The 13,098-nt window shown below is 48.1% G+C and overlaps 1 protein-coding gene and 1 non-coding gene across 2 annotated transcripts; both read left to right on the top strand.

Moving 5' to 3' along the window:
- The first annotated feature begins 2,131 nt into the window (after positions 1–2,131).
- Positions 2,132–9,262, top strand: ODC1 (ornithine decarboxylase 1). Its single transcript, XM_068975031.1, has 12 exons — positions 2,132–2,236; positions 4,729–4,873; positions 4,959–5,092; positions 5,355–5,528; positions 5,683–5,855; positions 6,080–6,214; positions 6,351–6,432; positions 6,613–6,696; positions 7,634–7,796; positions 7,925–8,037; positions 8,126–8,340; positions 8,828–9,262. The coding sequence occupies exons 3-12, from the start codon at positions 4,991–4,993 to the stop codon at positions 8,970–8,972; spliced, it is 1,386 nt and encodes a 461-aa protein (XP_068831132.1). The 5' UTR covers positions 2,132–2,236; positions 4,729–4,873; positions 4,959–4,990; the 3' UTR covers positions 8,973–9,262.
- LOC138093919 (small nucleolar RNA SNORA42/SNORA80 family) lies at positions 3,490–3,622 on the top strand. Its single transcript, XR_011146173.1, has one exon. It is a non-coding gene; the product is annotated as a small nucleolar RNA SNORA42/SNORA80 family (small nucleolar RNA).
- Positions 9,263–13,098: the final 3,836 nt, after the last annotated feature.

The following is a 13,098-nucleotide window of genomic DNA, read 5'->3' as shown; positions in this document are numbered from 1 at the left end:
CTCTTGATTCTGTGGAAGCCATGCATGGCCCAGGGAAAGTTAGGTTACTCATTCACTTCTGCATTCATCAAACTAGCACTCTTCACAAAGGAGGTTTTTGTAGCAGTGAAGATCCTTGGGTCTTCTAGTCCCGTCTTCTCCTGAGGCCCAGAGAAGGGAGGTAACTTACCCAAGATCACACAGCAAATTGAGATCAAGGTAGACTATAGCACTGAGCTCTGCCAGGCTCGTCCCCTTCACTGACTGTGTGGCTAGCGCTAATTTCACACCTTTTTACTCCCACCGGCAGCCCTCAGGTCGGTCACACCCTACGTTGGGACATAATGGTGTCTGTTGGACTTTGTCTACAAGGGAAGGAACACTTTAAATGCAAGGGGAAAAAAGTGCCCCACGTGCCTCCCTAAGGTCGGCAGTGGTGGTGAGGGTGGGCAGCATCTGGGAGAGGCCAGTTCTCCACCAGAGTCTTGGCTGCACTCCTGGGGAGTCCCAGTTTCCCAGTTTTTGCCGTATGTATTCCTCCTGTAGCCACTGTTGTGTTGGGACTCACATAACTCTCCCTAAGTGAGCCAATCACAGCTGCCCTCAGAGAAGTCATTGATAAGCACCACTCAATACCCTGACAGACTTTATTATCTTAGGCTCCAAATCACTGCAGATGGTGACTGTAGCCATGAAATTAAAAGATGCTTGCTCCTTGGAAGAAAAGCTATGACAAACCTAGATAGCATATTAAAAAGTGGAGACATGACTTTGCCAACAAAGGTCTGAATAGTCAAAGCTATGGTTTCCCCAGTAGTCATATATGGATGTTGGAGTTGGACCATAAAGAAAGCTGAGCATGGAAGAATTGATGCTTTCGAACTGTGGTGTTGGAGAAGACTCTTGAGAGTCCCTTGGACTGTAAGGAGACCAAACCAGTCCATCCTAAAGGAAATAAATCCTGAATATTCACTGGAAGGACTGAGGCTAAAGCTCCAATACTTTGGCCACCTGATTTGATGAGCCCACTGATTAGAAAAAGACCCCGATGCTGGGAAAGATTGAAGGCAGGAGGAGAAGGGGACGCCAGAGGATGAGATGGCTGGATGGCATCACCGACTCAACCAGGAGTCTGACCAAGCTCCAGGAGGAGATGGTTAAGGACAGGGACGCCTGGCGTGCTGCAATCCCTGGGGTCGCAGAGTCGGAAACGATTGAGCGACTGAACAACAATACAAAGGACAGTGGATCGCCCGGTGGCTTGCAGACCTGTTACCTCCCACCCCTTGCCCTAATGCCCTTAGACGAGTCTCTGGTTTAAGCGCAACGTGCCTCTTCGCATGTCCTCGGCTGCCTGCTACCTTCTAGGAAGACACCCGGACATGTCAGACGCGGTTCAATACGCTCAGCGGCTCGAGAGCTGCCCAGAGCTGTGCCTCTTAATTTGCCCGCTGACCGCTGCCCCTTCTGCCTCCTGCCCCACTTCTTCGTGGGGTGGAGCTGCTCCAGGATCACCTCCAGGTCCTCCCACCGGCATATACAGACGCCCCGCAGAAAGAAAGAAGGGCCCGGGGTCCGCCAGGTGGGGTCCACGTGGCCCGCTCGCGCCCTGCGATTTCCGTTCTCTGCCCGAGGGCACGCGGCATTTGATGCCAGGTGGAAGGAGAGCGCTGGCTTGGCGCACACGCTGCCATCCGGCGGGCGTTCAGAGGCAGGTTTTGCAATCCTTCGGCTGGCGTGCGAGCGGCTACCCGCCTTAGGCGGCCAGCCAGGCGCGCGGAACCCCGGGGAGCCCGCAGCTGGTGCGCATGCGTGGGCCGGCGGCGGGCCCGGGAGGGGCGGGGTTGGGCGGGGTTGGGCGGGGCTGGGAGGTGCTGACGTCGATCCGCCGGCGACCCCCACCCCTCCTCTCCCCATCCCGGGTTGGCCCCGCCCCCTCCCTGGGAGGACGCCCGGACGGAACCGATCGCGGCTGGTTTGAGCTGGTGCGTCTCCATGACGACACGCGCGGCGCTATAAGTAGCGGCGCGGCGGCGCGCCGGGCTTTGTCAGTTCCCCCTCAGCCTCCGCCGCCGCCGCCCCTCTGCCAGCGCTCCGGCGCCACCTCGGGCCGGCAGTCCTCCGCGGGAGGGAGCGAGGCGGCGGGCGGCCGGGCGAGCGGCTGACGGGGGCGGCGGGGCGGCCGGCGGGTCCTTCAGCGCTCGGCGGCGGCGCGTTGTCTCCATGGGGTTGGCCCGCCGCGCCCCTGCGCTCTGAGGTAAAAGAGGGGTCGCGTCCGGGCGGTAGGGAGGCCGGCGGGCGGGCTGGCGCGGGTGAGGGGCGGGGGGTGCCGGCCACGTGTCCCGGAGGCCGGAGCATAGCGGGCCCCTGGAGCTGCGAGGACACGTGGTCGCAGAGCCCGGCCCGTCGGCCCTGGGGGTCCCGGGTGGAGCCGGACCCCGACCCCTCCCGGCTCAAGGGCAGCCTGGCGCTGGGACGGCCCAGGGTTCACCTTTTCTGATCCACGTCAGTGAGGATTTTCTGAGCCGGAAGCTCTTTGAGGAGCTCGATCCTTCAGCCGCTATTTTTTTTAAACCCATGTGGTGGTCCGGCAGCAGGTGCAGGAGGAGGCAGGAGGCGAGACCGGCACAAGTCTCGGGGTGCCGGCCTCCCGTGCACGTGCCGTTCCGCCGGGTTGCCCTGGAATTTCCTTTTTTTTTTTTTAGGTTTTTTTTTTTTCCCCTGCTGTGTGTACAGAGCGAATGGCCCAATATAGAAAGCCACTCAGATCGCTAGAGCTGAGATAACCCGTGTGTAACTAATACTGCTCGGCCGGACTTAGAAATGTTGATGGAATCTTTGACTTGGCGATTTAGGAAAAGTCCTTAGATTATTAAGATCAGACGAACGACTAAGACGTAGGAGCCAGTCACAAGATTTTCCCCAAACGGCCGACTGTTTGAGAATCCGGAATAATGAGGGAAGATGTGGGGAGCAGAACCTTTTAGGAGTGTCTAGTAGGGAGGACAAAATGTGCTAATTTCATTCAATCTAAAATTTAATCGATTTGTAAAATTTTCAGTTGCGGTTTGAGTTGGTACCTGTCTAACGTTTCCCAATTGGCAAAAAATAATTTCATACCAGAGAAGGACCATGTTTTGCTAATCCATGTCATTTTAAGTAACGTAGCCATATAGAAAAAAACACCCAAAGGTGTTCTAGGGTGAACTTTCTCTGTATCAAAAGTTACTGAAGAAAAGCTTTGAAAGATACAAGGAAGCAAAATACTTAATAGTGGTGTGTTTCAGAGAAATACACACTTGTAAATTTAAGCCTGAATGTTGTCTTTTTTTTTTTTTTAAAGACCCAGCACGGCCCAGTCTATCACTGGTGACCCTATTTAAATGTTACTTTTGTAGACAGAATGTGTGTGCTGGCGGTCTGTTCCCTTCCCCTAAGGGCAAATTAGGAAGCTAGGAGGTTGACAAAGCCAGCAAGTCACATTAGATCAAGTCTTGCAAGTTCTCCCATGCATGGGTTTGGATTTATGTCAGGCTCGTCCCCCTGGGCCTCTCATAGTGTCCCATGCCAGAGCAAACCCGGCCCCGAACCATTGCCTGGCCTCTGCCAGTAGGCTGCAGGCACTGAAGTGGGTTGCACAGTGGAAAAGATGACCTCCCTATCAGAGATTAAATAGATTAAAATAATAATTTTAAGGTAACTCATTGACCAATGTCACATTTCCTGAATGCCAAGGACAGTGGCTCTGATGGTTAAATGAGCTTTATTTTTGTTTATTCAGAAATCATTGTTTGCTAATTTTTGTAATTCATAGTTGAGAATGACTCCCAGGTGATTATCATTCATAGCCAATCATGTCAGTTAGAGTGCCTGTGAGGATAGTTGGGATTCCCAGAATCCCAAGTAGTTTAGTAGGCAACGCTGGTTTTAGAATATCGATTGCCATTCAGATACAGCAGCTGTAATACATTCTGTTGATTTTTTTTTAATTGCATTTTTTAAAAAACATGCCTAGCATGAAAATTAGCTCATTTCTCAGGAAAATTTAGAGCACTCAGTAAATTGATAACAGTGCCTGTTGGTCACTGAAAGTTCTTCTGTATAAGACTTAGCAAATGTAGGAAATAGCAAGGTGTTTATATGGCAGCTTTGCAAAATTGCTATCATGGTGTTTTAAACTTCTAAAGAAAAACAGGTCTGAAAGTAAGCTGTCATGAAGCTTTTCCCCTCTCAGTGGACTGAGTGCAGGAAAGTTTCTGAAACCTGTATTCTGCATTTTAGCAGGAATGTTTGGAGTGCCTTTTTTGAGGTGGACAGAACTATATATGGGCTTCCTTGGTAGCTCAGCTGGTAAAGAATCCGCCTGCAATGCGGAAGACCTGGGTTCCATCCCTGGGTCGGGAAGATTCTCTGGAGAAGGGCATGGCAACCCACTCCAGTATTCTTGCCTGGAGAATCCCATGGACAGAGGAGCCTGGCAGGCTATAGTCCATGGGGTCACAAAGAGTCAGACACGACTGAGTGACTAAGTACAGTACTATATATGGAAGTTGAGTTTGAAAAACTCTAGTGTTGAATCTGTGAGGTCCTCATTCCATTGAGATTTATAGAACCATTGGACTTAAACCTAGAAATAATGGGATTTCCAAACCCAGAGAGTGAGCTGTCTGGAGGGTGCTTTAGTAGCCCTGCTTCTTGGGTGTGTGTGTGCTATCAATACCTGATCTTCCAATTTAATGTGTTCTGAAGGTGGACAGCAGATTGTGTGTTTATCGAACATTTCCACTGCTGTACAGAGAGCACACGCATCTTCGGTGGACTTGGAATTCCTGGAGAATTGCCTTTGTGAAAAGTTGGCATAATCCCTTTAAATTCCATCTCTTACGTTTTCTACGTAAGTATTTGTGATTGTTGCAAGTTTATCTTAGTTACTAAGTATTAATAAAACTTCTGAGTAGATTTGTCTGCCCTATTTGCAGTTTGTTGTGTCTCAAAAAGACATCAAGAGACCATGAACAGCTTTAGTAATGAAGAGTTTGACTGCCATTTCTTGGATGAAGGCTTTACTGCCAAGGACATTCTGGACCAAAAAATTAATGAAGTTTCTTCTTCTGTAAGTATATATGAAGTCTATGCTGGTAGTGCAGCTTTGAGAATATTAGGCAGATGAATGGGAAACTTCAGAAGGGTCTTATGGAAATGTCCTGTTAGGGAATTGCGAATTTAATTGGCTGTGGATCCTCCAGTGACAATTGTGATTATCATGTCCATGATTGACTAGGGTTCATGAGAATGATGGCAAGTGAAGGGAAGGCTGTGCCTTGGTCATATCTGTTAAATTGCTGATGGGTCTTCTGTAACCACTCTTACTGCAGGATGATAAGGATGCCTTCTATGTTGCGGACCTGGGAGACATTCTGAAGAAACATCTGAGATGGTTGAAAGCTCTTCCTCGGGTCACCCCCTTTTATGCAGTCAAATGCAATGATAGCAGAACCATAGTGAAGACACTTGCTGCCATTGGGACAGGATTTGACTGTGCCAGCAAGGTGAGCAAAAGCAGCAGAACTCAAATGATGTCTGTAATGGCCCTCCCAGCAGGGAAGATCAGAATTGCTTTGCTTGAGCAGAGGATGCTAAAGAGAGTGGACATGGGCCAGCTTGTCCATATATTAGCTACATGTGTAAATACCTCTTTTTCAGACTGAAATACAATTGGTGCAGAGTCTCGGGGTGCCCCCAGAGAGGATTATCTATGCAAATCCATGTAAACAAGTGTCTCAGATTAAGTATGCTGCCAATAACGGAGTCCAGATGATGACTTTTGATAGTGAAGTTGAGCTGATGAAAGTTGCCAGGGCACATCCAAAGGCCAAGTAAGTTATTCCATTTGAGGGCTGATCAGATATGGGATATGTATAATGTGAACAAACTCAAATTTCCAGTTGTTAGATTTCTGTACTAGTAAATTATTTGTGTACTGAGTTAAACCAAATTAGACTCAGACCACAGGGTATCAGCGCCAAGGAGTCTTATTTTAACCACGGCTGTAGGTGATCTTGTGTCGGTGGGAAATTTGATATACTTTTCTTGCTTCTAGGTTGGTTTTGCGGATCGCCACTGATGATTCCAAAGCAGTCTGTCGCCTCAGTGTCAAATTTGGTGCCACGCTCAAAACCAGCAGGCTGCTTTTGGAACGGGCGAAAGAGCTAGATATTGATGTCATTGGTGTCAGGTGAGATCTTGGTGATGGCAGGGATGGAGATGAAGTATTAGACAATGCAAGTTTTATAAGTCTTCTCCTACCATGAATAGTTATTTCCAGAAATAGTAAGAAATAGTGTATTTTTTGTGTTTTTTTTTGACACCAGCTTCCACGTGGGAAGTGGCTGTACTGATCCTGAGACCTTTGTGCAGGCCATCTCTGATGCCCGCTGTGTCTTTGACATGGGCGTGAGTATCTGTGAGCCCCATGTGTGAGGAGGGGGGCAGGGATGGCATTAACAACTTGTCCCAGTTCTAGAATTGACCTTCGTAAAACTCATCTCATATTACATATTTAACCTTAACCTGCTGTATACGTTTTTCATGACTTGTTAATCTGGCTGATGGACTTAATTTTCTTGACTCTAGGCTGAGGTTGGTTTCAACATGTATCTGCTTGATATTGGTGGTGGCTTTCCTGGATCTGAGGATGTAAAGCTTAAATTTGAAGAGGTAATTTATAACAAAATTACAGTCTGTAGCTCTTAGCAGGTTCCTTTTTGAAATATTTCAAAACTTATATGTCACAACTAATCATCAGAAGGGACTGTACAAACATGAAAGTAAATGTCTTGGTGTGATATTTTGAATGACTTGGTCTGGTATTTTGAATGACTTCTGTGCTATTTAAAATTGTATTATGTTAGTTAATTAGTCTCTCAGTTGTGTCCAACTCTTTGTGACCCCATGGACTATAGCCTGCCAGGCTCCTCTGTACACGGAAATCTCCAGGCAGAAATCCTGGAGTGGGTAGCCAGTTCCTTCTCTGGGGATCATCTCAAGCCAGGGATCAAAACTGGGTCTTGTGCGTTGCAGGCAGATTCTTTACTCTCTGGGCCACCAGGGAAGCCCTGTATTATCTTACTAGTTTTCTAAAATAAAATGAGACAATATTTTCAAAAGTCTTAGGAAAATTGAGGACTGTCACTGTGGAGTTAAGAGAACCTGCTGACTTTAGTACATCATTTGCTAGATTTTGTGCTTCCTTTACTTAGAACGTTGTTTTTTAGTCATTGAAGGTAAGCCATTATATGCTACTTATAAAATCCATACTTTGTTAAAATTTATGTGAATAGGAAGAATACAGAGTTTACCTTGTTAGTATATATTTATATGTTAGATAAAAATATTTAGGCACTGGTAATAAATTTGTCCCATTGCTTAATAAAATCATACCATAACATCTTATTAAAGAGTAAAAAGTCTTGAGGGAATCAAAATGAAACCACAGGATATGCAGACTGGTTTTCAGGGAGGTGTTTTATCGTTTGCTGTTTGAAGATAAACCTCTGCTGATGGCAGCTCTCAATGTTTTTGATGTGTTTCAAAGCGCTGCCCCATGTGAGTTCCCCTTGATGACCAATTACTCTTTTCTGTCTGTCTCTGGTAGATCACCAGTGTAATCAACCCAGCACTGGACAAGTATTTTCCATCCGACTCTAGAGTGAGAATCATAGCTGAGCCAGGCAGATACTATGTTGCATCAGCTTTCACGCTCGCAGTTAATATTATTGCCAAAAAACTTGTGTTAAAGGAACAGACAGGCTCTGATGGTAGGTATCAAGATTGAATCATTGGATATATATACTGAAAGTTCGTACCTAAAATGGTTAAGTGGTAGTTGAGACTATTTCTGCTTTTCTAATCATTTTCTTCTTTTTTTTTAAATTTGCTTTTCTAGATGAAGAGGAGTCTAGTGAACGGACGTTCATGTATTACGTTAACGATGGAGTATATGGCTCCTTCAACTGCATTCTTTACGACCACGCGCACGTGAAGCCTCTTCTGCAGAAGGTACCTTCCGAATGTGTCATATACACCAGTGGGAAGATGGCTGGTCAGAACAAGTGTAAGCAGGTGTGTTTCTCTGTCTCAAATGTAGAGACCCAAACCAGACGAGAAGTATTATTCATCCAGCATCTGGGGACCGACCTGCGACGGCCTGGACCGCATTGTTGAGCGCTGTAACCTACCCGAGATGCATGTGGGCGATTGGATGCTCTTTGAGAACATGGGTGCTTACACTGTTGCTGCTGCTTCTACCTTCAATGGATTCCAGAGACCCACCATCTACTATGTGATGTCAGGGCCAACGTGGTTAGTGACAGTGTGTGTTTGGTTCTGATAAGAATTAGGTACCTTCCAGGGTTGATTATGCTTGTTCTTGTCCAATAGAATTAAGAAATTGCTTAGAATTAAATAATAACAATTATTTTTGTTTTTCTCGCCGTATTAAGAATATATGCTTTAGAAATTTTGGAATAATTACAATGAAAGGAAAATTCCTCCAGTAATAGTGATGTATATAGTTGCAGAATTTTAAGGCACAGTTGATTTAGAAAAGGCTGGTCAGTCTATTTCTGTACCTAGAGTACTTTAACTAGTGCATGTGACTTGTGGTTTCCTTCTTAGCAAAAAGATGGTTCTGAAGAAATGCTTGCTGTAGTACTACATTGAATTGCTTCCTGATGACATAGTAACCAGAGATGTAAATAGGCTCATGAATAAGTTACTGTGTCACACCCTGTGGAGCCGCTTGGTTAGCGGTGACTCAGGGTTTCTGACTGCCACCTGTCTCCTGTAGGCAACTGATGCAGCAGATCCGGGCCCAGGACTTCCCGCCCGGAGTGGAGGAGCCGGACGTCAGTCCCCTGCCTGTGTCCTGTGCCCGGGAGAGCGGCATGAAGCGGCACTCGGCAGCCTGCGCTTCCACGCGTATTAACGTGTAGATACCACTCTTGTAGCTGTTAACTGCGAGTTTAGCTTGATTTAAGGGTTTGGGGGGGACCATTTAACTTAATTACTGCTAGTTCTGAGATGTCTATGTGAGTAGGGTTGGCACAGGTGCACCAATGTGGAAGACTGGGAGATGGGGTCACACTTATCTGTGTTCCTATGGAAACTATTTGAATATTTGTTTTATATGGATTTTTATTCACTTTTCAAACATGTTACTAAAGGCTTCAACTGCTGAGCAAGCGTTTGTGGCTTGTGTATCAGCAGGGTGGGCCAGAAGCTTAGTGTTGTGACCGGTTTTAACAAAAAGGAATAAAGGATCTTGGCATAACTTGGCATTGGGAAGTTTTTACGGTGTGTTCATTTCAGGCGGCTCACCTGAGCTTGTGTTATAGGTGGGAATTTTATGTTTTTTTCCCTGTAGGCTGAGAAAATTGCCCCAGAAGACTGAGGAGTTGACACGTTCTTAATGTTTTAAAAATCCGTGGAATACTTTTTTTCTGTTTTGACATTTTTATTTCAAGTCTGAGTCCTGGAGAAAGTCTGATGTGGCGTCTCAAAGAGTAGTGAGGGCATCTAACCCCATGGCAGGGGGAGGAAAAGGACAGGCAAGACCGTGGGCACCCTCAGCTGTTAGTGGTTCCCCACCCTGGATGCTGACTGAGCTTGGTACGCCAGAGCCCCTTGTTAACTAAGTGGTCTTTGCCTGTCACAGCAGCTGCCTAGGCGAGGTACACAGGGCCCTCTGAGCCTTGCCTCCAGAGACCAGTCTCATATTTGCACCTTGACTTCACACACAGGAAAAGGTACAGTTACAAACTAGCTTGTTACAGAGTTGCAGCTCTTATCTGACCTTGGCCTTTTGTATTCTCTTTTACCCTACACCTCAGAAAAAGGGTGGCAGGCTCGCATTTAAATTTCCAAGAGGGAATTGTGAATCCCTGCCGTAGCTCTGGACAGGAGGGCAGGCCACGTAAAAGCCAGAGTCTCTTGAGTAAGTCTCTCACCGGCCCCAGTCCCTGCAGGTGACATCGAGTATCTCGCCAGGTCTGTTAGGAGGACATGGGGAGAATAGCACACAGGCACAGACAGGGAGGCTGCAGCGTCTTGCCTCTCAGGGGCTGGATTAAGTACTTTTGATGCTATTAGTACCTTTACCAAGGAGTTGAGGGGAGTGACTTCGTAGTTTCTGAAAAGCCGCTTTCCCCCAGGCCTGAGTTCCACCTGGACACAGTACACTGCTGTGACGCCTGTTGCCTCCTGGCCGCTTAGCCAGACTAGGCCTTGGCTCATCACCACTCCTGGTGTCCTTGGACCTGAGAGCACTGCTCTAGTTGGCAGACCACTGAGTGAGACCTCTCAGGAGCCACAAAGAAAGTAGGTCTGGCGAAGTCTGGGCGGAAGAGGCAGAAGAACTCTGAAGTGAACAGTCTGCCCCACTTCCTGTGAGCAGATCCTTGTCAGGGTCCTCAATCTGCCCACTAAAGTTCAAGATAGAGAAATTGTTCTGTGTAGATTAGTGCCAGGAAGTACAAGCTAGACACCAAGGTTTTGGTAGTCTTTCAGAAGTTGTACCTTGTTATTCCTAAGTGCTGATTATGGATTGAAAAGAGAGGGTTTCCCCTCAGAAAGTAGGCTGTACTGAGGGCTTAGGAACTGCTCTTCCCTCACTTTAGGTAAAGTAGTCTGACAACCACACCACAGCCTCTGAACCTGGCTCCTGAGGGTTTGGTGAAGCCACTTGGAGTCTATGGTGACATGGCCTGGGCTGGCCCAAATGACCTCACCTGGCCCCTACACCTGGGCATGAGCATGCGAGTTTGGCAAGAGGATGGAGAGCTCAGACAGCTGGGTGGGCGTCAACACTACCTCTGGGACCCTCTCAGAAGGTTCTAGGTGGCAGTGCAGACTAAAGATGGTACTGTCCGTCATTCGCAGACACTTCTAGACCTTGGTTTGAAGTGGACAGCTCAGGCCTCCATAAGATGCTGACACGGTGCTGGAGTCCCTACACAGGCCCCCACTGGGAGGGGCTCCTGGTCCAAGGTAAAGGCAAGCCAGGGAGGTCTTTATTCGAGTCACTTGGGGGCGTCTCAAAACGCAGATTGCTGGGCCCACTTCAGACGGGACAGGGGCTGTGGGGCAACAGGTAACCCCCTGGGAAAGTAGAAGGTGCTGATGCTCCTTGTACCACAATAAACCCCAGGTGTAAGTTTTCACTGTGACGGATTAGGCCACAAAGCTATTAGAAGAAAACATTTGAAGTAAAAAATGTAGGGGGCAAAGGGGAAAAAACACACATAGAAGTAGCCGATTTTATTCATAATAAAAGTTCCAAAAAATCAATAAAAGAGGAACAATGCTGTAGAAAGTGGGCAAGATGTGAACTTTTCACAGAAAACTTGAAACAAACCTTTAGAACTATGAGAATCTCAGCCATCAGTTTGGCAAAGATAGGAGAATTCACTCCCCCAGCTGGGTAAGCGGGCAAGCTCACCCATGGCAGATGGGAAGGCAAGAATATGAATAATCTCTTGAGGGAATCTGGCAATTTAAAAAATTATCTAGGCTTCCCCGGGGGCTCTGTGGTAAAGAATCCGCCTGCCAGTGCAGGAGACACAGATTCAATCCCTGATCTGAGTAGATCTCACATGCCGTGGGGCAGCTAAGCCCGTGTGCCACAAGTGCTGAGCATGTGCTTTAGAGTCTGGGAGCCACGGCTACTGAGCGTATGTGTGCTTTAGAGTCAGAGCCATAACTGATCCCGCATGCCCTCGAGCCTGTGTGTCACACGAGAAGTCACTGCAGTGAGAAGCCCATCTCACCGCAACTAGAGAAAAAGCCGGTGCAGCAACGAAGACCCAGTAAAGCCCCAAACAAATGCACAATTAAAAAAAGAATCCACATTTTCCTTGCCCCAACAATTCTAACTTGTAAGAAATCTCGGACATGGCCGCTTACTAGACTTTTCATTGTAACAGTGTCTGTACAGCACATATGAGAAGCAAATGTGTGTTCACCAGGAGGGAACCATTGAGATGATCACTGGGACACAGCCGCTGTGAGACGCAGGGCCCTGCCAGAGCTGGTGGGGACCGTGGGTGTGTGGTGAGCTACTGTCTGTACAAAGAGCAAACCAAACTTTGTGCACACGCATACCTACCTGCATATACAGAAACTTTTGGAAGAACTGACATAGGGACGTAGCAGGAAAATGGAGGGCCTGAGGAGGCGAGTGCAGACTGACTTCATGCGCACTTTTATATGTGTCTATTGCTGACTTTAAAGGAATTATATAAAATATGCCTCCCAGGTGAGGAAACAGAAAAAATCCTGTTATGTGGCTCCTGTGCCCATGAGCTGCTAAACAAGGGCCGGCGAGCTTGGTCGGGGTCTTCGGTGGGCTTGACCAAGGCCTCCCTGGCAACTTTTCAGGGTGAGGGGGCTCTGACTTGTGCCCACCCAGCTCCGGAGGCTAATGGAGACATCAGAGCCCCTGGGGATAAGGACTTCACCCCTGCCTCTCCCTCGCCCCCACCCCAGCCAGGGAGGGGCTCTCTGCCCCATCTGGAGTCACCCCCTGGGGCCAAGGTCAGACCTGAGTCTGCACCTAGACCAGCCTGCACTGCGAGCCAAGCCAGAAGCCTGCGCACAGACCACTGTCCAGGCCTTCGACAGCCCTCTCTAGCCTCCCAGCTGTCCATCCTTGGTGCTGCACAGGCTCCACTCAGCCTGTCCTCTGTAGCCCTGTGCTCCTCGTACCCCTCATAGTGACCCTGCAGATGGTGACCTTGCATGTCTATGCAGACTCCATCCCTCTCTGTCAGGTTTTCTTAGGTTACTCTACTTGCTGGCTGGTCACCCTGTTATTTTATGTGACAACCCTATCATCAGGGATTCCAAGTCCTGGGCACCAGAAGCCCAGCTGCACCTTCTGTTTGCTGTGTGTCTCACGGAAAATCAGGTCACCCCTGGGCCTCAAGCTCCTCACCTGTCAAATGGGGCAGAGAGAGAAAGCTCAGATACGAATCTGGTCCCGGAGTTTCCTAAACCAGGCCGGGGGATTTGCGCACTCAAGCCTAGACGGCCCTCCCAGCCACAGCCACCAGAGGGCAGCAG

The sequence above is a fragment of the Capricornis sumatraensis genome, chromosome 1 (assembly GCF_032405125.1).
Source record: "Capricornis sumatraensis isolate serow.1 chromosome 1, serow.2, whole genome shotgun sequence".
Classification (NCBI taxonomy): Eukaryota; Metazoa; Chordata; class Mammalia; order Artiodactyla; family Bovidae; genus Capricornis; species Capricornis sumatraensis.
Note: the sequence above shows the minus strand (reverse complement) of the source record. Positions and strands in the feature narration are given on the sequence as shown.